The following is a 23,520-nucleotide window of genomic DNA, read 5'->3' as shown; positions in this document are numbered from 1 at the left end:
ACTAAAAAAAAAAAAAAAAAGAAATACATTAACAACCCCCACACCTAAGTGAAGACACATACATAGCTACTTAGCTAGCAATACATTTTAATAAGAGTAAACACATAATTAAATGGTAAAATGGATGACATGACAATCATGCCAAAGTAAAGGATTAAATGACAAAATATTAAAGAAGATTATGAAAGGAGAGAAAAGCAAGAGACAAGGTCAGGATGAAGAGTTTTATGTAATACAATTACACAAAAACAACTGAATAACATGCTCACAGTTCAGGGCTCCTAATAACTCCCCAAAATTCAAAAAACAACTATCAAGGAATTAGTTTATAAATACTGTATGCCAGTGATTACAAGACGAGAGACTGTTTCTTCTTCCGCAGTTGCCTTCCTACTTTCTCCTTTAGTAAGTCTATTCCCCAAACTGCGCTTAATCAAGTCTCTAAATATTGATGTCATAAAGATACTTCAAAAATGAACAATTTTAGTTTTCAAAAACAGCTTGAGTTAGTAAAATGATGTACAACAGATGTGAAAACTGGATGTAAGCTAATACGAAATGTTATGCCGTTATAAAGAATTACCATTAATGTATTTTCTTCCTAAAAGGGAATTTATTAATAGGTAAAAAGTAGCATGAATTTAAATATTCACTGGCAGTTTTTATAGAAATTCTTCCCACAAACTTCATAACTTCTCATTCTTTAGGCTTCTCAAGTCCTAACCTAAATACTTAATAAAAACAATAACTGATGTTTATTATACTCACATATAACTTACAGACAATCTAGATTAATGGTCTAGTAGAGTTCTATTTATGTACCTGTCATACAATTTATAATATGTCAAGACATTATACAATCAATGGATGTGGTACTGTGTTTTCTCTTTTACTTTAATATGGGTTTATAGCTATTACAGTTTATAATTTCTTTTTGTTTGGTGTCAAAAACTAATTGTTGTTTATCATTAATAAAGAACATAATCCTTAATTATATATGCAACATAGGAAGGTAGAATAACTCAGTACTGTTCATTGCTTCTTAGACAGCATATTGATAAAGGAACATACAAGAAGCATATGCACTGCAGACACAGCCTAGAGACAGACTAGTAAGATCATATTACCACAAACAAATGTAACCTTACACTCCTAACATACTTCAAATTCATGAGAAAGAACTCCACATAATAAATAGGGATTTTTTAAAGAGTCTATTCACTAAATTAAACCTCATAATTTCATACAAAAATGTCAAGGGAGTCATAGGAAAACAGTCAATTATAAGAATTTAAAACACACATACTGATGTGAAATTGAAAAACTTTTAATTTCTCTAATTTTACACTTTTCCCCAAAATTCCAATTGCAATGTTCTTAGAAAAAAGGAATACAGACTAAAGTTTAAACACTTTGTGAACTATTTAAACTATTTGGAGCACACTCTGGTTTCTCTTCAGAGCATACAAATCTTTCACTTTTTAAACTATTTGGAGCAGTCTTAACCATCCAGTAGAAAAGTATGAAGACGAAATATAGGAAGTAAAGTCATGCTGTTATGTTGAGCTGCGGGGGACTCAGGTCAACAATTTCTGACAATGCCAGTTAAACAGAAGTCCCAATGCTATTATGGGCTACTGGACTCTTTTAGAATATTTTGCTGAGTTTACACACCTATAATATTCAAATAACAGAACTTAGCAAAAAAAGGGGATACAGATGAATGTCCATTTTGTATCTGTGTATTCAAAGTGGTTAGGATAGATATATAGTTACATTCTCTTAATGAATAGAATGATTTGTTCTGGTGGTGTTTGTAGATAGGATATCATGTCCGCATCTTGTACAGCAATTAACCACTAAGAAGAATGTATGCAGTGTGTTAATTATTGAAACTGTCCTACTGATTGGATTTGAAACTGTCTCATTGCTATTTGTTTATCAATAAAATTATGAAAAAAACAAAAAAAACAAATTCAAATAAAAAAAAAACTATTTGGAGCTAACCGTATGTAGAGATAATCGTTTCAGGATATTAAATTCAATTACTTTATAGAGATTTGCTCTGAACTATTAAAAAATTCTTCTTACACAGTTTAAGTATATAATATGGCACAGATTATGCACTTATAAATAATCACAACTTGAAAATAATACACTTTACAAAGTTATAATATCAACACTGGTAAAAAATTAGAATTCTAACTAATGTATAAAAGAAAAAAGTTTTAAAATGGCACAAATGCTGTAATGCTTCTCACATATACCTTTGGGGGGGAAATAAGGGATATTCTCTAAATCTAACTGTTGATGTTTTCCATGTATCTGTCATGGTGGAGGTCTAAAATGTCTCCCCAAAGCTGCATGTGCTTGCAGTTGGGCCCGCTTGGAATACCAGGTCATCTGGTGACCTGGAAGGCTTCCTGCCTCTGCCTGCTTACCCCTCTCTGCTGTCTCTGCAGTCGGTGAGGAGTTCTAGTATGCCACAGGCTTCCGCCATGCCATTTCTGTCCTGGAGTCAACCAACCACAGACTCAATCTCTAAAAACTCTGAACCAAAATAAATCTTTTAAGTTGTGAGTCACGGCAATTTTATTCTAGGAATGCGAGAGTAACTGACACACTACCCTAGGCAACATACTCAGAATTCTAGCTGCAAAGGATCAAATTCATTGTCAGGTTCACACGACATGTTAAATTACAATAATGTATGTGTGTGATGAAATGAAATCAAAGACTAAATGTTCATATATATTTGCAGTTTCATTTGAGAACTTTTTTTCACCACTTATAGTATATTGATCTACAATATTATAGTTGAATACATCTGTTCCCACAAATATCTAAATGACTGATAATCCATAGTAGGTGACAGCGGAGACTGGCAGGCAAAAAGACCTGGCAGATTATATAACAGTGGGACTTGTTAGTAACCTTACTATGTAGGAGAGGTTTATTTTTTGTGTTTGGTGCTGAGGACCAAACCCAAGGCTTGCAGGCAAGTGTTCTACCTTTGAGCCAAGTCCCCAAGCCCTTACCAACTATGTAAAGCAAGAATCTTCTCATCAAAGAGGTAAGAATTAGGCAGTCTGAGGTACACAAGAAGAGTCTAAGGCACATTTTGCTTGCACTGTACATATAAATGATGGGCATAAAAGAAAAGTGCTACAGTCTCTTCCAAAAGGACTGCTTTCTTTCCTGTTAGGATGAAGGTATCAACTCGCTCTGTGCTGATCCCTGTAAGCACTGAAGTCACATAATTAATTCTCAATAGTCTCAATGCATGCTCACTAAACAAGCCTTATAACTGCAAAATGGATGCCCCTGGGACATGCCAACAGTGAGAAAATGGGCTGGTCATCCAACTTTAATGAACAGCATTTTTTCAACTACAGTTGATAATCATGGCCTCCAAGAGTCACCTCCCCTCTCACTGCAAAGCAGGTCTTCTGACCTGACTTGGTCTGAGTAAGCCTGTTCACTAAGATCACACACAATCATTACCACTACAAGTTGCATCTACATGTCCTTTGGAACTTCTCCAAGGCCAATCACGAGAAAGAAGTACAGATGCATTGTTGTCTGAAACTATATACCAAGGACTATTAAGAAAGTTTGTTTTATATTATAGCTCTTGACTCTGCTTAAGAACAAAGTAATTACTAATATTCTATGATTTTATAGGTTATCTAGTCTACATTTTAGATCACAGTTAATGACAGCCAGCATTTCTGTGTGTACATAACCGAAGTAATTTGTATGTCTTGCCCTTGGGCAACTTGAACCATCAGTGGCACATGCACGTCTGTCCTGATATGTGACAATACTACTTATGCCAGAAGTGGTACAAGCCACCCAATGGGACAGCCATGCAAGCACCACCAGTGGCTCAAGCTGATGGGAATTTGTTAATTATTCCCCATGATCTTAGTTGTCTGCATTGGATCTGTTAAGTGAGGGCTCATTCCCTTTATTTGCCAGATTGTTTATCTAAATGCTGCACTGGCTCTGTTAAAAGAAAAAAACCACTCCTGCCACTGTACAATAATGAGTTCTTTAAATCCAGTAAGAATGCAGTAAGTAGACCACCACATCTGCATGGCAGACAGTAAATTCATGACTCTAAATCAAATAGTATCCTTTTAAAAGAGAATTACAAACTTTTGTGCAATAGTTCAGGTGCTTTCATCAACAGTGTGATATGAATATCTATCTATCTATCTATCTATCTATCTATCTATCTTGGTTCATGAACTTAATTCTTTCATGACTCTGGTGACAAAATGACTCAGACAAGAGGTGAATCAAACTGAATGGTTAGACTTAATATTGGGCTTATGGTGGAATTTTGATTCTGTTCTCATTCAGTTTGGTATGCAACCAGAATTGTGGAAAGAATTAGGTTTGTGAACTGATATACCAGTGTGCGCACGCACACGCACTGCTGCTGAATAAACTGACATGGGGAAAAAAAAAAAAAACCTGAAGAGTTGATATTAAAAAGGAGTAAAGGTCAGCTACTGTTGATGCCTTCTAGATCATGAAGATGAAGGCAGAGGGTCCTTGAAACTGTCTACACAGCCTGGTGGGCCAAGTAAACAGTGCTGAACCACACTTGTGGATTACTGTCATATACTAGTCTCCCACAATACCTATAATCAGTTTTTTCACTTCTTCAGATTCTTTCAATTTATGCTCTATCATTCTTGAAGTGAGGCAATCAAAACTAGATGCAGGTGTTCCATTTATAACTCCAACTTTTAAAAAACACTCTTGGTTTTACTTGTGCTGCTAAGCAACAGAACGACATTCTTGCTGAGCTACCTGTTATACCCTCAGTCCCTACTTCAGATTTTTTTTTCCAAATACAGAAAAACTAAACAAGCTCAAACTTCTTCAGTAAATGCATAGGACTTGACATTTTTTAATGCACGATGTTACAAAGTCATTCTCATGCACTCATTCACTGGTTGTGTTAGTTAGGGCTGCTACAACAGGGTACATCGGTTAACAGTTATTTCTTACAACTCTAAAAGCTGCAAGTGTGAGCTTGAAGTGTCAGTGCAGGTGGAGCTGGATACTTCTGAGACCTCTCACTTTGGTTTGTAAATGTCATCTTCTACTGGTGTCTTCACATGGTCTGCCCAGTGCACAAATCCCTTCTCACAGGGATACTAGTGATATTTGATTAGGACTCTCCCAAATGATCTCATTTCATGTTAATTACCCCTTTGTGAGTACACTATCTCCAAATATACTCACAATCTGAAGTATTATGGGTTAGGACTTCAATAAATGAATTTTGGGTAGCTACGATTCAGTCTATTAGTGTATATATATTCATGTCTTTACTTATAATGCCCCAAACAGAACTAAAGCGTCATTGCATTTTCAACTCCTTTTCAAATAGTTAAAAAGACAAACGCATACGGAGGGGCAATCTGGGTGAAAGTGTATTGAAGCTGTTTTCTCTTTTTGAAAATTGAAAGCCAACTTTTCTAAAAGTCTGAAATTATTTAAAAGTAAAACTTTTATTTTTAGGCATTTAAGTCTATAAATGGGATTTTTACAGCACTATTCTTATAAAATATATCATTATGAATGGCTAAAGAAGTGTTTACAATCAGTGTTTATCATATATAATTTAACTACTATGAATGGAGAAGGAAAGAAAGGGATTAAACCAAAGCATTTTCTATCATTATAACATTTAACTCTATTTCTGTGACATGAGTAGGAGAAACAAAGCACAGTTCCTTTCCTGTCTGCTCTAACTTTCCATATTTAGCCTAAAGTTTTATCTACTTAACTCTCAAAGACTAACAAATTTGGTTAAAAAATTACCGTGTCTACCAAATCAATTTCACTAATGATCCTGGAATCATACTTAAGTAAATCTCAGCTGGTGGGGGAATTTCTTCCAAAATGTTTTCCTCCACACAGAATCTTTCCACACATCTCCCAAACAAGCACAACCGGACGCACTGTTGGTGTGCATGTGGGCTTACCACACACCTGTCTATTCTGGGTCTCCATAATATAAAGGCATCTTGTTCTTCAATAGGCATATATTCACTGCTCCATACCTACTGAAATTAAAAAACACATGCTACTGATTCTGTGAGTAGCATATAGCTTATTTTGTGATTTCTTTTGGCTGTTGTCAGAAGACATTATTTCTTTGGTGAAGCAATTTGTCATTGTAATCCTAAACACATGTGAAGAAAAAAAAAAGACCTCATAGAATAAATTGAGGACATAAATGGAACTATCTTTTACTATGCCATGTGAGTAAAACTTCTGAACAGTCACTGCTGGAGTGACCACACCAACATCCCAGGGTCTGCCTACAAACATGTAAGGCAGCTCTGCCCATGCCACAGTCTCACTGTGCCACGTTCTCATGAGCACCCAGGACTGCAGCACGCCTGGCTGCTGCTGGCCACTTCAGAATACAGCACTTAGCTGTCAAACATGTCTTTTATGTGCCTCAATTATTTCAAGGCTTATCTGTGCTAATGCTGTTCTCTACCAGTTTAAAATCAAGAGTAGGCTTATATCAGCCATTTTCTTGAAGTAGTTCTTTATGTATTGCTTCTATACACTTCCACTTAAATGTTTCTAAATATAATTTGAATAACTGACTTTCAAAAATCAAGACTTCAGACTAGATGTTTTAATAATAATAATAAAAGACAAAAATTCATTTCCCTATAGAAGTTATTTAAGACTAGAAAGTATTTATAAAATAGTATTTAACAGTTTATATTTTAGACTGAATTATAACGTATACATTAATTATAATGTTGTATTTCCTGAATAGCAAATCAGAAAATGAATAAATACCAAAAAAAGAAAAAGAAAATCACTGTTTTAGACAGAGTCAGGAAAGCTATTAGAATAGCTTTTTCTTTGATCTTATATCAATGTCACCATTTTTAACTATATCACTGAGGCCAGCAGGCCTATGTTTAAATTCTGGCTCTTAGTATGATTTTGTTCTGCTGGGCAACATGTTAATCTTATGGGACCTTAATTTCATCATCCGCAAAATGGGAATACTACCTACTCTCACTGGACTGGTATAAATAACTAAATAATAATGCAAAATGACTAGAACAGCAAATAAAACATTCAGTAAGTTTCCCCAAATTTTGAGACTAAACACTTCTCCAAAGTATTGTTGATTATGTGCATAGACTTGCTCAGGTCTTATAAAATGACATTGTTGGGCTGAAGATAGCTCAGCAGTCTAAAGTGCCTGCTTAGGCAAGTTTAGGCAGGCATAGAGGGATGGCGGTTCGATCCCCAGCACCACATGCCATGTCAGACCCACCCCCACAGTGGGCCGAATCAACCAAAAAATAAATAAAAATAAAATGACATAGTTGACTATGTTTATTAATATAAGTTATATAAACCCACATAAAATGTAACAACTATATAATGTGACTTCTCTGAGGGTCACATTATATAGGAATATTTTGCATGAGTATTTTGTAATAGAAATTTTTGCTTATTTTGGATTTTGTAGGCTTTAGAAAAAAATGAGTAAAAGCACACTCAGTAATCTGTAGTTCTTTTAAAACAACTTCACCCAAAGTTTAAATCCGTATCTTTTTTCTTCATATATTTTTACAGAGCAAGCAAAGACAACTGAAACCAACTACTATGCTTTCCTTTCAACAGAACCTTTGACAACTGAACATATTGCCAATGATTGCCTAAAAGGTTTGGAGAAAGACCAGTCTTGTAAACCTTCTCATTCTATTTGCTTTCACTGACCAGCATCATTAAGTGCAGGACTCAAGAGGAGTGAGTAAGAAGGGGAAAGGACGTGACACAATGCTTTGCTAAGGGACAAGGTAAGTGTTACAGACTGCCATGAATGTCTTCACTCTTCTCTAAGCTACTGCAGTGAGTTTTTTTCAATTTTAACTTGTTACAGTATAATTAATATAATTTTTATTGTATTGTAAGTCATCTATAGATCAATGAAAATCAATTTCATAAAGGTTTTTACATACTTGATGTCAGGAAAAAACTATAGCATAGGATTTTTACAGTGTTTTAGCAGATGGTTTAATAAAAACTTAGGAAAAGGGCTGGGGAGATAGCTCAGTAGAATAAGCACTTGCCTGGCAAGTGCAAGGGCCTGAGTTCAATCCCTGGTTCCACCAAAAAAAAAAAAAAAAAAAAAAACATAGGAAATGAACAGAGTATTATACAAATTTTATTTAATCCACCTATATAATGACTTTGAGAGAGGGAAGCTACAGTTGATGCTATCCAGACTTAGGTGCACGTATACAAACTTCCATCTGGGATGAGAAACCTCATCCTCATCAATCACGTTATTTAAAAATGAGGGTCCTAGCCTGTCAACCTCCTAAGACAAACTTATGAAAACTATAGACCAATGATTCTCTCACAATTAAATGATGTATAGCATTTCATAAACATCTCATAGGATGTATTTTCACAAATCATCACAAATGTAAGATACCTGTCAAGTTTGTTTTTTACCCTATTTTTCTTCTCAAGAGTTCACATAATCATGTTATATTTCACCTTTATTCCAACTATCAGAAACACTAAAATGAGTCATTATTTTGGACAGTATGAAGACCAATAAAATAGTAATATACCTATGAAAAGCAAAATATAGCAAAATTTAGAACAGACACCAAGAAAAGACAACTGAAAATTTTATACCAATGCAAATGGTGAATCATTCCACCACAGAGCAATAAAAACACTGGCTATCTTGAAAATGGCATTCAGCGATAAAGTTTCTCTCATTTTACAAACAGAAACTCTGGGATTCTGAGACTACACCTTAACCTGCATTACTAAACTTATTAGTGGGGCTGTAACTAGATCAAGCTCTTCTTCCTAATTTTCGTTCTTTACCAGTTTAACTGTTAAGCTAAATACTTTTCCAAAATTGAGAATAATGTGTTTGCTACAACCTCCCATATTCACATACTTTTAGATTTCCACAGATTATAACAAAAGCTACACATTTAAATATCCAGCTCTCTATAAGTGAACTATATCTAACAGATAATTTCCACTTATTCAAGTTATTCCAACAAAAAAGTTATTCTAATCAATTCAGTGTGCTAAGCTATCATAACCCTACCCTAGCCCCAAACCTAATAAAATAGAATGAAAAAGAAAACCAAAGCTCAATATCACCTAAAATAGCAGATGCAAAAAATACCAGTAGGTATAAACACTTATAGCATTTTCTATGAAGCATGTACTACTATAGATGCTTTAAACAGGTCAAATCACTTAATCCTCTAAATAACTCCTCAAAATATATAACATCACTGTCTCTACTTTATAGAAAAAAAAAAAAAAAAAAACAGGAAGCTGAAAAACTTCCTCAAGCTAACCTAATTAGTAAGGGATAATGGTAGCAGACACATCTAAACAGATTGATTCCAAAATATTAGGAAATCAATTTAGTTATGCATTAAAGTAACAATAATAATAACAGTAACGATAACAAAACAACAAATAAGCCCATTTAGGGTTACCCAGCAACGCAAGGCCTACGTATTAAATGCTCAAAAATTTGATATATAATTTTTAGAAATATTCTTAATCACATAGGTTTATAAAGACTACTTATTAGAAAATAACACCGAGTAATATTGTAAATAACAAACATTTAGCTGATCAACATGAGAATCTGTAACATATGTATTGTTGCATGTTAACCTGTTTCTGATTTTTGTTCTTGCTTTTGTTTTTAGTCTTCAAAATAAAATTAAACTCAAAAAACCCAAACATTTAGTAAGGTAAACAGATGCAAGATAAACATATCTTTAAAAACCTGTATTTTCCTTACACTAACAATACCTAGTTAAAATTAAATGGAAAAGACAGTAACAAAAGAAAGGTTAACATTCAATGAACAAATTTAACCGAACAGACTTAAGATCTAAGTGAAGAACTATAACATGTCCTTAGATATAAAACAAGACCTTCATGAGCAAATGGGAAGGCTTACTAGAGTGCAAAATGAAGTATAATGAGTGTACTTCTAATAATCCTTGCGGAAAGATACATCTGGAAGAACAAATATACTGTATAAGGATTCGCACCAAAACAGTTTGAGAAGAACTGGGACGATGTTTTTCCCCTCCATACAGTAAAAGGCACTGCAAATCACCATGATAATTATTAGTATTACTACTACCCTCACAAGCAGCACAGATGTGTAGGTGTGTAGGTGCGTGTGTGCGTGTGTGCGTGTGTGTGTGTGTGTGTATTCATTATCAGCATTGTAGAAATGAAGAAACTGATTTACTAAAAGATCAAGACATTCAAGAAGAACAAGGGCATTCGATGTGAAAGTCATGGAAGAGAATTTTGGTTATCTTTACTCTTTCACTTCACAAAAAGCTATTAAATGGCTTCTCCTTACTGTATCCTATTTTAGATGCTAGAAGTGATAATACATAAGCATAGCTCCTGTCAAAATATATCCTAACACAAGGAAACAGAATATGAGCTTAAAGGGATGCTAAAAAGAAAGTAAAACTGAGTGATATGATAGGTACAACTTGGAAGCCATCTTTAAAAACTAATGAGCTAGAAAAATACTAAAATGTTTAAGAAGCTGAAAAACACTCCAGACAAGTAGAAAAGTAAAACTCTTGAGACAGGAACTGGTAAGGGCATTCAAGAACAGAAAGCAGGCCAACATGCCTGCCATAGAGGGAAAGAGAATTTATGACAGGATGTGGGCATTTATTCCAAGGTTCTAGTCACATGCTCTTTGAACTCAACAACACTACCTCTAATACTCTATCCTGCAGCAGCATGCATATATGAGCTATGTACCGAAAAAGATTACTGCTAGACAGTGTATAAAAGAAAACTTACTGGAAAAACTAGATGCTGACCACTTGGATGATGCCAACTTGCCAGTGGCATAGCATACAATACTGAGTTAATTAAGAGTCAAATAGTATATGTGCTGATATGGAAAGATGTCCTAGAAATAAGAGTGGGAAAAAAAAGCAAGGAAACTAATATTTCATTTTGTAAAAATGAGACTTATGAACCAAGTATCAGGAATGTAAACCCCTGAATCAATCCTAGACGATTTTCACTGTGCTTTCTCCCCTTCCAAGTTGATGTCATACTATGTCCTACACTCCCATCTCTTTCTATGATTTACTCTTTGCCAGTATTTCAGTTCATCTCAGCCTACTCCTTTCTTCACCTAAAGCATGAACAATATAGCATCAACATTTACTTATAATTTAAAAATATAACAGACTCTAACATTAAAATGACTAAAGTAGTTTTGATGACCTTAGGGAAGTAAAATGTTATCCAAATCTTTATTTTAAAATCCGAAATCACATTATTATGAACAATTAAGAATACTATGAACTAAATATTCAATTGGATACTATATTAGGAAAGACATAAATGAATTATTCTTACCTCTATTTTTGTTCGATACAGAACAAGTCGTTTAAGATTGCATAATTTGGCAATGTGGTTGAAAGCTTGAGGTGGTAATTTATCACAAGATGAGAGATTTAACTCTTGCAGATAGGGACACATCTCAGAAATAACCTCTAAGCAAGTTTCATTAAGGAAATGACTGCAAGACAATTCAAGGCGTACTAACTCAGATCCACAAACCTTCAAAAACCTGTAACAACAATGTACCATGAGTTTCACAAATTAAAAACCTTCTTGTAAGAACTTTAAAACTGTATCAACTCTAAGAAGACATACTTAAAACCACAAAATTCTATTAGGGAAAATATAAAAATTGTTTCTCTTAGATTCTCATTCACTGCATGCTGAAATATTCATGTTTAGGCTAACCTGAGAAGATAACGTGAATTCATATAAAAGTCAGCTAATGCTACATGGAAAAGTAAGAAAGCAAGGAAATATTCCTTCCACTTACCTGTTATTCACATCTGAGTTTGAAAAGCCCCAAACAAACATGAAATGTGCTACTCTTGGGAGATATATCCACCTAAATAATATGCCATACTGAGTAATATATTTTGTTCACTGTAACACAAAATGGCAGCCTTAATCCAATAACCTCAAGACAAATTAGACCAGCCTCTTTTCAGGTCAGAGTATTTCTAGGTTGTTTTAGTGCCACTGTTGTATGATATATTCCATTAGCTGTTACAAAAATTTTTTTTTCTTTTTTGTATTTTTAGGGAAGGGTCTAGAGAGCATTCAGAGTCTTACTACTAGATCGGACTCATAGTGATCTGCCTGTTCACAGCCTCCCAAGAGCTGGGACTACAGGTGTGCACCACCACACCCAGTCTTGTTACAAAAATTTAATAACTGGAGTGCTACAGAAATAATCTCAGGTGGGGCTGGAGAGATGGCTCAGTGGTCTAAAGCACCTACTTAGAACAAGTTCAGCGAAGCACAGGGACCGTGGTTCAATCCCCCAGCACCACATGCCAGCCAGCCCGCCCCCTGGTGGGCTGAGCTGGCCACACACACACACCACTCACTCTCTCTCTCTCTCTCTCTCTCTCTCTCTAATAAATAAAAAAAAAAATTAAAAGAAATAATCTCAGGTGATGTACACAAAATGTTTCACCACAGTAGAAATAGCAGTATTTATCTTAGTCACACTGCTGTTAGGGGAAAACCTGTGTATAACAATTAGCTGAAGATAACCTAAAAAGGGGCTGCAGAGATAGCTCAGTGATATAAGCACCTGCTTGGCAAGCACAGGTCCCAAGTTCGATTCCCAATACTGCATCCTATGCCAGTCCTGGAACCCTGGGCACACTGTGCAGGCCCCAGAACCACGTATGGTGGTGCATGCCTGTAATCCCACCACTAGAGAGGTTGAGACAGAAGGATCACTACTAGTTAGAACTGTGTAGTGAGACCTTGTATCAAAAATAAGCAAACAAAAGAAAATAACCTAAAAGCATGAATCTAGGCCTATATGACTATGAAATTTTGTCAACTAAGTAATCTGAACCCCTAAATAGTGCCCCAACTATCCCTGTCCAGTTCAGCGATTTTAGCATTATTAATACCTGTGTTTTTCCTAAATAATTTAAAGCTGACAAATAGGTATATGAAATAAAATTGAACTAAGATTATCTGTATAAATAAAAGAATTAGCATTGGACTAGAAGTCAAAAGATGGATTTTCTTTCTTTCTCCCCCTCCTGCTTTTCTCCTGCTCTACTACGTTCTAGCAATGACCCTGGTACAGGCCATTTATTCAAGTCTCAGTATTTCTTCAGCTCTAACAAGCAGACTGAACAATATTTACCATGCTGCCTCATGGTTCCAAAAATCAAATAATATGTGAAAGTTGGCAGAGATCAAAGCAGCTCACAAGCACTAAGATATAAGTTAAATCTTGGCTAGCTCTCATTTAAAAGTCAACAAAGCTCAATTACTATAGATATACTTTAAATACTGCAAATAACCAGGTAGCCCACACACTTTACTTACAACTTGAACACCCATTTATACTTAATCCACTGCAGTTTACATTCTGCTCGCTCTAAATTCACTCCTTCCTTCTAAATTCAGTAGCCTCTCCTATCACTACTTGGCCTATATGATTCATCTGTGACATCTCACACAATTGCACACTCTTTTCTTAAGTTTCTGAGGCTGTGATCCCTCTCCTGGACCTTTTCCAAGAGCTCTCACTGCCATTTCCTTCACCACTCCTATCAGCTAAGTCTGCATCAGGTACTCATTAATCATTCACTCAGCCAAGGATTTACTGAGTTTCCATTATGACCCAGGCAGGACACACAGCACTGAGGGAACAAAGTCACTGCTCTCAACAAGCACAGTTTACTTACATTTTGGTTAGTGCTGGAAAGTAGAAACACATAAATGAGTAAAACAAATAGCATAGTAAAGAATGAAAAGTACAATGGGAAATAAAAGTGGGGCGAGTGGCAGATAGGGAATGTGGTCAGGTAAGCCTTGTGCGAAGGCAATGAGAAGAGGAGTAACGCCAACGTCTGGAGCAGAAGCACCTCAGGCAACAAGAAGGCCCAGCACATCAGTAAGTGGAAAGCTGCCAAGAGTGAAGAACAACATGGAATCTGATGCAAGAGTAGTACAGTGTGTGTAGTTGTCCCCCCAAATCCTCATGCAGACTTTTAGACTGATTAACTCATGAGCCAGTGCTGGGATTACAGGTGTGAGTGCTACACCCACCTGGGGCAGACAGCCTGAATGCAACATAAGGGAGACAGACTGGATCTCTCTTGCCATTGAGGCCACTGCTCCTGCCATCTCTCGTGTTGTTTTCTGCCGCCATGAACTGCTGCTCTCTGCCACGTGCCACTCTGCCTTGAAGCCTGTTGAGTATGGACTGAAACCTCCAATAACTGTGAGCAAATAAATCTTTCCTTCCTTAATTTTGGGGGTTGGATATTTGTCCCAGCAATGAGAGAAGAGTAACAGAGACGAGGCAGTAGATGAGGGGGACATGATTAGATCAGAGAGGCAGGACAGCAGTTGATATAACAGGCATCACTATGAAGACTTTGGCTTTTGAGATATTTTCAATCATCAAAAGTTTGTTCTATCACGATGACTGGCTTTTGTGTACAAAGATCGAGAGGAATGGGGGTAAAAGCCATCAAGATACCACTGTAATATTCAAGAATGAGAAGATGGTGTAAGGTCATCTGAATGATGACAGCACCAATGTGGCAATAAAATACTCCAAATTCTGAACCTATTTCAAAAGTAGACAATGTATGCTACATTACAATGTTTCTGCAACACAATGAAGTAAACTCCAGCATCATCTATTTCCCATCCATTATCTTTCTCATAATTTCCTGTTTTTCGCATGAATATTTAAAGGTGTTCCCAATGCTGGTGGCAACTGAAACAGGTCCTTGGTGCACCCAGTCCTGAGTACAACATCAGGCACACAAAAATCATTCAATGACAGTTAATTTTTAATTATAAAAATATATTTCATAAATCTAATAATCCTATTGTTGAAATAAGTAAGTTATAGTGATTAACAGTATTTTTCCCATAGTATGGACAAATCTCCTCAGAAATACAATAAAATTAATATTTTGATCTTATTTTGAATATATAAGTAGTTATACAATTATTCATGTTTATAAGCTAGCAATATAAAAACAGATGAAGCATTTCAGAGAATTAAAGACTATCTGACTTGAATAACTAGAAATATTTGCAGATTTTCAAAGTGGGTATATTAACTTTTAGAATTAAAAGCTTTAGGGAATTTATCTCTTTGTGGTCATTATTTGAGCAAAGGATTCTGATCTATACTTTTTTTCATTTTTGAGTTAAAATAACTTGATATACCTTTTGCTGTTTACTCCCATATATGAACTTTTCCTCTCCAAAGAATTTAGAATGCTATCCAGCCATCATTTGAAAATCAACTGTTAATAAACAGTAGAAAACTTCTAGATAGATTTAGAGTTAGAATTTGAAAGCCCAGTAAAGATAATAATCATAACTATACTAGTAAGAAGTTTTATTTTTTTGTCAGGATTCTCACATTGCATCTTTTCCTACTGAATGGATTTTTTGGCCAAAACATTCAAATTCTCTCTTCTTCACTTGAGAAAATCTATTCTACCTGCTTTTCATAATATCTGCACACTAAGAGAGCAGAAGTGGCAGCAGGCTCAATTAGCTGAACACAACTCATTTCTTTCTTTAATGTACCACATGAAGTTTTATTTTAATGTAATTTAGATATGTTTTTGTCTTGGTCAACCATTTGTTCATCTCAATTGTGACTCGGGTCACTTGCACCCTAAGAAAATTCATATCATGTGAATGAACAATTTAACTATAGGTTACCTGTTACATACACACACACACACACACACACACACACACACTAATTGTTATACCCTGCCTGATGTATAAAGATACAAGAAGAATAAGATGTAAATATCCACAATTTCTGATTCTTAATCTTCTGTTTTGTTAGCTGGCCCTCATTGAATTTTCAAGATTTCAAGTAATCTGGAACATTTTATTTAATAAATCTGATCCAAAATAAAGCCATTAAAAACTTTTTTAAAATAGTGCACAGTACTACCTATCAATGATATAGTAAGGTAAGGGAGGAGAGAAAGTCTTAAAATTGTTTCCACTTTCTAGAATTTGACAATCTAAGAACAAGTATATAATAAAATATAGGCAAGCAACTAAAAAAAACACATGAATGGAAAAACAGTTCTTTGTGCCATGAAACTGTAACTGTTTGAAAATATCTACCAAGGTTCCTGAATCTAAAAAGCATCCAAGAATGTTTCCTGAAGTAATAAGTACAACTACTTTGAATAAGTAAGTAGGTTAGGGGTAAAAACTCACACACAACTGAGGTAGAGATCAGTACTGATTCGTCATTCTTTTATATGAAGAAAAATGGTAACAGAAAAACTGACCATTTGGACAGAAGGATCTGATTAAGCTTTAAAACACAAATAGGCAGAGAGGCAAAGGAATATTCAAGACTTTGGAGAACTGTATTATAAAAGAAAAGAGTAATTACAACAGATAAGATTTTAATAAGTAATGACACGCCTGAGCACTACTCCAAGTTGCAAATCACAAATCTGTGGTTGGAATAGGACTATGATAGTTGATTAAGAGTTTTATGTTCTCTTTACTCCAATTTAATCTGTTTCTCTGCTACTCTGAATAATAAAAATTGCTAAGAAGTTCTCTGAGATCCAGTGACATAATTGTAATCTTCGTAAGGTTTTCAGTCAGTAAAATAAACTGCATCGAACGTTTTCCAAAACCTTGCTCAAAAAGCAGCTCATCACAGGTCTCTAGTCTAAAATTGTACCTTTTTTTCTTTAAAGTATTATAAATAAGTCTTGTTCACAGTAATAAGCATAAATAGACCATACTTATTCATAGATTATTCATTAATAATCAAGCCATGAATATTTATTGTTTATTATGGGAATGCAGCCTACGAGCCGTAATGACTATCAATTCAGCAGTCAAGTCAAGGGGGTCAACAGCAATCAGCAAACGAAACTCCAATCGGCCTCAACCCCCCTAATTTTTCTATTCCTGTTATTTAAACTTTCTTTTCTTAATGAGAACAGTGACTATGGTTAAAGGAATACTAGCAAAATGCATTGTTTTTCTGGCTAAATATTTGGCAAATTACATTTATGGATGTAGTTTTGTTATTATTCATCACCCCCCACAGTGACTACTCTGTGTGAACTGAAAAAAAACCTCTCTTGTAAGAAAGTAGACTGGAGCTCTAACTTTGCGAAAGATCTTTGCCCATTATCATCTATAATTTTTTAAAATACCACTGAGTTGTCTTCTCACAACTGATGCTTCTTCTCATGCACCCAAGGAAACTGCATAAAAGGTTTTAAAAATGCAATGCTATCTTTACTTCTCACTCATTATCATAATCCTATGTAGCATGTTGTCAAAAAAGCTGGATGCTAGCCATTTTCTACCAATATTTTCTTTAACTTCTACAATCATTAGTTGCTAGCCTGTTATTTTATTCATAAAATACTGCACAAGGTATGTTTGTATGTTTGTTTTTATATTTTTAGCTCCTCTCTAGAAGGAACTGTATTATATAGTTCATGAATCTCTTTACATGGTTCACAATACCCACTACCATCCTTTGCACTCGTAGGGTGAAAACAATATTCCTGATAGTGATAAACAGTGGGGATAAAGCAATCACAGTAATTTAAATACACTATAGCTCTTTATAATGTACAATAATGTTTACTGGCACCACTCTTTTGCCTGTCTCACATTCAGTTGGTCTTGGTTTATGACAGCATGTGCCCTACTCAGTCATCATTAGTTTCAGGTCTTCATGTTTCTACCAGCAGAGAAGAAAATGTACACCTAAAGTATGTGTGCTTGGGACAAAGAGAGGTGGGGGAAAAAGGACTATACAATTTGTTCATGATTTGTTCATTATAATGACATCTCAAAATCTAGAGTGTTGGCATGCTGTGTACTTTCAACTAAAGGACAGGAGACTATCTCAGAAGCACTCTCAAGCCCAAGGTCTCTCTTTGCTGACCTTGGCTCTTACTTCTCATTCTCCCTCAAAGGAAATCAGAGAACAGAATAACTCTTCTCTACAGCAGGCTAAAAACTAGAACTGCTCTTCCCCAAGCCAAGCCATAAACTCTAAATGTATTACTCTAACCTTCCCCTGTCTTTCTTCCTAGGAGCTGGCTGTAACAAAATTCTATAACCTACCATTGTCCAACCAGAGGTCTTGAGACTCCCATTCCATAAGGACCTGCCTATATGTGGGAATAAGAAATGCTACAACACAGAGGCAAGAAGAATCTAAATAGGCAGGCCCTTCCCCACTCTTACTCTTAGGTCACACAGTTCATTCAACCACATTTCTACATGCCTGTCTATCCCTGCCTCTTCAAACTAGGCATAAAATCATATAGTTTCTCCTCTATCTGCAGGTCTTCTGTTTGAAAGCTCGCATAGTATATAACTATGATTAAGTAAAATTGTTAACCTTTTTCTTAACTTGTCTTTTGATATGGGGGTGCCAGCTGTGCTCTTTATGAGAAAAAAGGAATCATCCCATAACATGTTCCACTGGATAGCTATCATATGTCAAGTAATAAGCCTTTCCCCAGGACCTATTTCTGGGAGAAAAGAGAGAAATCCGGTGGCCCCATGCTCTTAACATGTGCTGTGGGTCACTACTATTTGTATTTATTTTTAAGTTTGATGCATAAATGATCAATGTTACTATTATGAGCACACTGTGACTATTTCATATACTATGATGTTATCCAAATCTGATATGAAATACTTCTTTCTGAAAGTGCATCTGTACTGTAATTTGAGGCGAAGGAAAATAAGGTACTACATATAAATTTCTAACTCACAACTATACAAGAATGTACCCACTGGAGGGTACGCAGACATAGGGATGGGTGAAGTTCATTTTTAGTCTGTAAAAATAGGATAAAGAGTATTCATGAATTAACAGGTATTAACAAGTATTTTCCCCAAACTCTCTTCTCCATTATTTAACCTTATGAAAATGATGAACTTACATGCAATACAATGAAAACAACTCTTATCAAGGTTAAGAGAAAAACACCTGTTTGTATCATAAGAAAAATTACTATGGCATTACCACATGATTATGCACTTGTACAAGATTTCAAATGTTTAACAGGTGACATTTAATAGTAAGGAAACTAAAGCTTAAATAGAAAAGAACAGAAACACCTGGGCAGGTCTGCAAGTGTGGTCGCCTAGTTAGCATGCAATTGCATTTTCAACATAATTAGTTCAAATGAGCTTCTAAATTTGGGTGATGTATTGCACATGTAATTAAGATTTAATTAAAAATGCTCCATAATAAATTGTTTTCCATTTCTGACAAATCACATTAGAGAGGTAGATTTTGATTTGGAAATAGTTTTTAAAATGTGTTAATCATCTGTGCTGAAAATATGAGAAAAGAAAAAAAGAGTTCTGTAGAAAGTCACTTGTGATTTTAAAAAGTAAGAGGTAAAGGATACAATTCCCTTACCTGCCTTAGCTGAAAAGGATAGTAAAACTCCTTAATTTTTATAAGCTGCACAATTCTGCACAATAACTGTATTTCTTTATTTCTGTAAGATACAGTATCTAATTTTAAACTCTTACTATGAAAACTACTGTATAGTAAGCTAGTAAGTACAGCCTGCTGATAAAAAAAAAGCACCTCAACAAGGCTTTGTACTCACCTGCTAAACCCTGAAACTGAGATGAAGCCCCTATTTCCAGTCCAGGACAAATTAAGCCACTGCACGAGAGTACATCGAGCCTGTAGAAACTCCAAGGAAGTGTCACTCAGCTTCGCCCAGTACGGCTGCAGGTTGAGGTGGATGTACTGCAGAGGATCACAGCAATGCTGGTTCAGTAGTTTGCAAGTCTGTGCTAGTCTACACAGATCTGGTAGCGTAAGATGCTTCAGAATCAACTGAATGAGCTGCACAAAACAGAAACCAACAAGAAACAGCACGGTTGTTGTATAACACAAAACAGTGTCACATTTTATAACAATATTTTGTAGTACAATAAAGAAGAGACTTATTTTTTAAGCTTCTTGGTAGGTTTGAAATATATATAATGATTGATTTCATCACAGGTACTTTGTACCTGTACATGACTCATCTCAATTCCTTTTTTCCCCCATTCCCTTATGTTCCTTTCAACCCCTCTTTCTCTCCTTATTTACAAAAGGTCTCTTTCTTTTTTATATAGTAAATAAATCAATGTTCCCCAAAAATAAGCAAGTAGGAAGAAACCACACATACCTAACTATATTGCATTTCAACTTTTTCAAGTACTTGGCTCATGATGGTAACTCACTGTTTTAGTGTGCCAAGATGTTTTGATAATTTTCATACACTCAGCATTTACTACATTCTAGGCACTGGTAATACACAAAAGCATTTTCACTCCCAAGTTGCTCCTGGTCCAGGGAAATTAGTAAGTACAATGACATGTTTTAACAGTATTGGTAGAGATAAAGAATGCTAATAGAGCCTAAAACTGTACCACACACCCAACTCCAAAGAGAAAGTGTACTCAGGCCAGGAAGGGTCAGCTTCAAAAGGATGAGAGCAAAAGTGAAAACAGGAGTTTGGATTTACCCTAAAAGCAATGAGAAGAGTTGAAAAGATTTATGTTGCAGAGTGAGAAGATAAGATTTGTGCTTTAGAAAGATCATGTCAGGGGTGCTACAGGACAAAAGGAGGGAGAAAGAGAAACCAGTCAGGGAGCTAGTGCTGAATTCCAAGAAAGGGAAAAAGAAGTGTCTGTTTAAAGCAGCTGGAACAATGATGGAGTAGGGAATATATGGAAAAATTATTAACAAGGTGGAACTGTAAGATCTTTATCTCTAACCAACATGATCTCCTTGAACTAGTACAAAATTAGTTTTCTTTTTAATGGTAAACAGTTGGGTTTTCGCCAGGTAGGGCAAGCAATTAAACAAAGGAGAAAGACAGGGAATTAACTGCAGGAAAATAGCATGAAAACAAGGAAGATGAGGGAAAGAAGAAAAGATAGGAAAATCATGTGGGTATATATACAGGATGGCTGAGATGATTGTACTAATAATTTACATAAGTTTTTTTAAAAAACAGCAGTTAATGTTCAGAATTTTCACTATGACTAATAACTCTGTATGCTGCTATCTGCAATCCAAGCAACTACTTTGAGGACAGCAATGTGTAATACAAAAACCATGCTTGAATACCTCTGATCTTGGTCTTCTAAATGTGTACTGTATATTCCTATCAATTATTATTATACTCCCTTTAAAACAAATCTTTAAAAAAGTAAAAACGACAAGAAAAACAATGTTTACTGAAAGCAAGCATTAATATACAATTATATGTCTAATCTTACATAACTATATCTGCTAATCTGAGCAACAGATTTCACCAAAAAAATATGTAATATTGCAACCACTATTAATTTGCTATTCTTGTCTTGAAAATCTGTAACATATGTATTGTTGCATGTTACCTTGTTTGTGCCTTTGTATCTGCTAGTTGTCTTTGCTTTTTTTACTCTTCAAAATAAAATAGAATGAAACAACAGATTCTATAGAAATCCAGAAGATCATCATCAATACCTACTATAACAACCTATATTCTAATAAGATGGAAAATACAAAAGAAATGAACAGATTCCTAGACACAATCAAATTACCAACACTAAATCAAGAAGACATAAAAATAGTAAATAACACACTATCAGCCAGTGAAATTGAAAATATAATTAAAAACCTACCAACTACAAGAAATTTAGAGAAGAACTAAGGCCACTAACACTGAAACTCTTTAAGGAAATTGAGAGGGAAGCAATATTTCTAAAAATATTACTGGAAACAAGTATTATCCTGATTCCAAAACCATAGAAGAATGCAACCAAGAAAGAAAACCACATCCCATACTCCTTAAAGAACATAAGACATGAAAATCCTCGATAAGGCCGGCCAGATAGCTCAGTGGACTACAGTGCCTGCTTAGGTAGAGCTCAGGAACCAAGCTTTGATCCCCAGCACTACATGCCATGCTGGCCCTACACGATGATTGAGACTGGACGTGATGGCACGTGCCTGTAATCCCAGAGCTTGGGAGGTTGAAAACAGGAGGATCAATACAAGTCTGATCTGTGTAGTGAGACCCTGTACACCTTGTACTAATTACATGTTAAAAAAAAAAAATCCTCAATAAGATATTAGCAAACAGGACTGGGGAGATAACTTGACAGCATAAGCACCTGCCTGGCAAGCGCAAGGTCCTGAGTTTGATCCTCAGTACCACATGTGCAGAACCCTGAGCATGCCATGTGGGCCCTGAAATCGGGCATGGTGGCACACACCTGTAATCCCAGTGCTGGGGTGGTTGAGACAGGAGGATCACTACAAGTCTGAACCGCGTAGAAAGACCCAGTATCAACAACAACAACAACAACAACAAAAGATACTGGCAAACAGAGCACAGCAAATCATCAAGATTATACATCATGACCAAGTAGGATTCATTCCAGGGATGCAGGGATGGTTCAACATATGCAAATCAATAAATATAACTACCATATAATCAGAACCAAAGATAAAAGTCATATTATCATCTCAATAATGCAGGCAAAGCTTTTGACAAAGTCCCACACTCAATTCATGATTAAAAAAAAAAAAAAAAAACCCTAAAGAAAACTGGAATAGGATGGTCTTTACCTCAATCTTTTAAAACTATCTGTAACAAACCAAAAGCTAACCTACTGAACAGTCAAAAATTCAAAACTTTTACTCCAAAATCAGGAGCAAGATAAGAATATTCCCTGTCGCCACTCCTATTCAATGTAGCTCTGGAAACATTAGCCAGAGCACAACTAAAGAGCAAGAAATAAAAAGATTAAAGACAACAAAGAAAGAAGTTATCACTATTTGCAGATGACATGAAACTCTACATACAAGATGCAAAAAATCCACCAGAAGACTTATGCATTTAGTAACCAAATTCAATAGTGTAGCAGGATACAAAGTCAGCATGGCTGTAATGCCAGCAACTGGGAGACTGAGGCAGGAGAACTGTGACCTGGGTACAACTTGGGTTCCATAGCAAGGCCTTGTCCAAAAAAATAAAAAATAAAAATAAAAAATAAAAAACCCACATTCTTAAATAATTATAAGGAAAAAATTAAATATTTATTAAATGTCAAAAATTAAGATGAGAGAACATAGCTTTCCACCTAGCTAGATTTTTTTGTATTTATCTAGCTAAATCTTTGTTTTATAACTATGCCCTTTAATAAAATGTTCTCAACTTATTGTCTAGGCTTAGTATCAAGTTCAGTTCAGAATTTCAGTTAAAATATTGCAAAACTGGGCTGGTGAGATGGCTCAGTGGTCTAAAGCACCTATTTAGAACAAGCTAAGCTAAGCAAAAGCACAGCGAC

At 35.3% G+C, this 23,520-nt stretch overlaps 1 protein-coding gene across 5 annotated transcripts in view; it reads right to left on the bottom strand.

Annotated features, from left to right (window-relative positions):
• The window catches only part of Fbxl4 (F-box and leucine rich repeat protein 4), an 83,542-nt gene that overhangs the window by 35,375 nt on the left and 24,647 nt on the right, over positions 1-23,520 (bottom strand). For all 5 annotated transcript variants that reach the window (XM_004645924.1, XM_023706173.1, XM_023706172.1 and 2 more), the window contains 2 exons: positions 19,791-20,035; positions 11,473-11,686 (listed from right to left, as the gene is read on the bottom strand). In XM_004645924.1, the coding sequence (XP_004645981.1) occupies positions 11,473-11,686; positions 19,791-20,035 (459 nt within the window). The remainder of the gene's footprint in view (positions 1-11,472; positions 11,687-19,790; positions 20,036-23,520) is intronic.

The sequence above is a fragment of the Octodon degus genome, unplaced genomic scaffold (assembly GCF_000260255.1).
Source record: "Octodon degus isolate 3935 unplaced genomic scaffold, OctDeg1.0 scaffold00244, whole genome shotgun sequence".
In the NCBI taxonomy this organism is placed as follows: domain Eukaryota; kingdom Metazoa; phylum Chordata; class Mammalia; order Rodentia; family Octodontidae; genus Octodon; species Octodon degus.
This window is presented reverse-complemented; position numbering and strand designations above follow the sequence as displayed.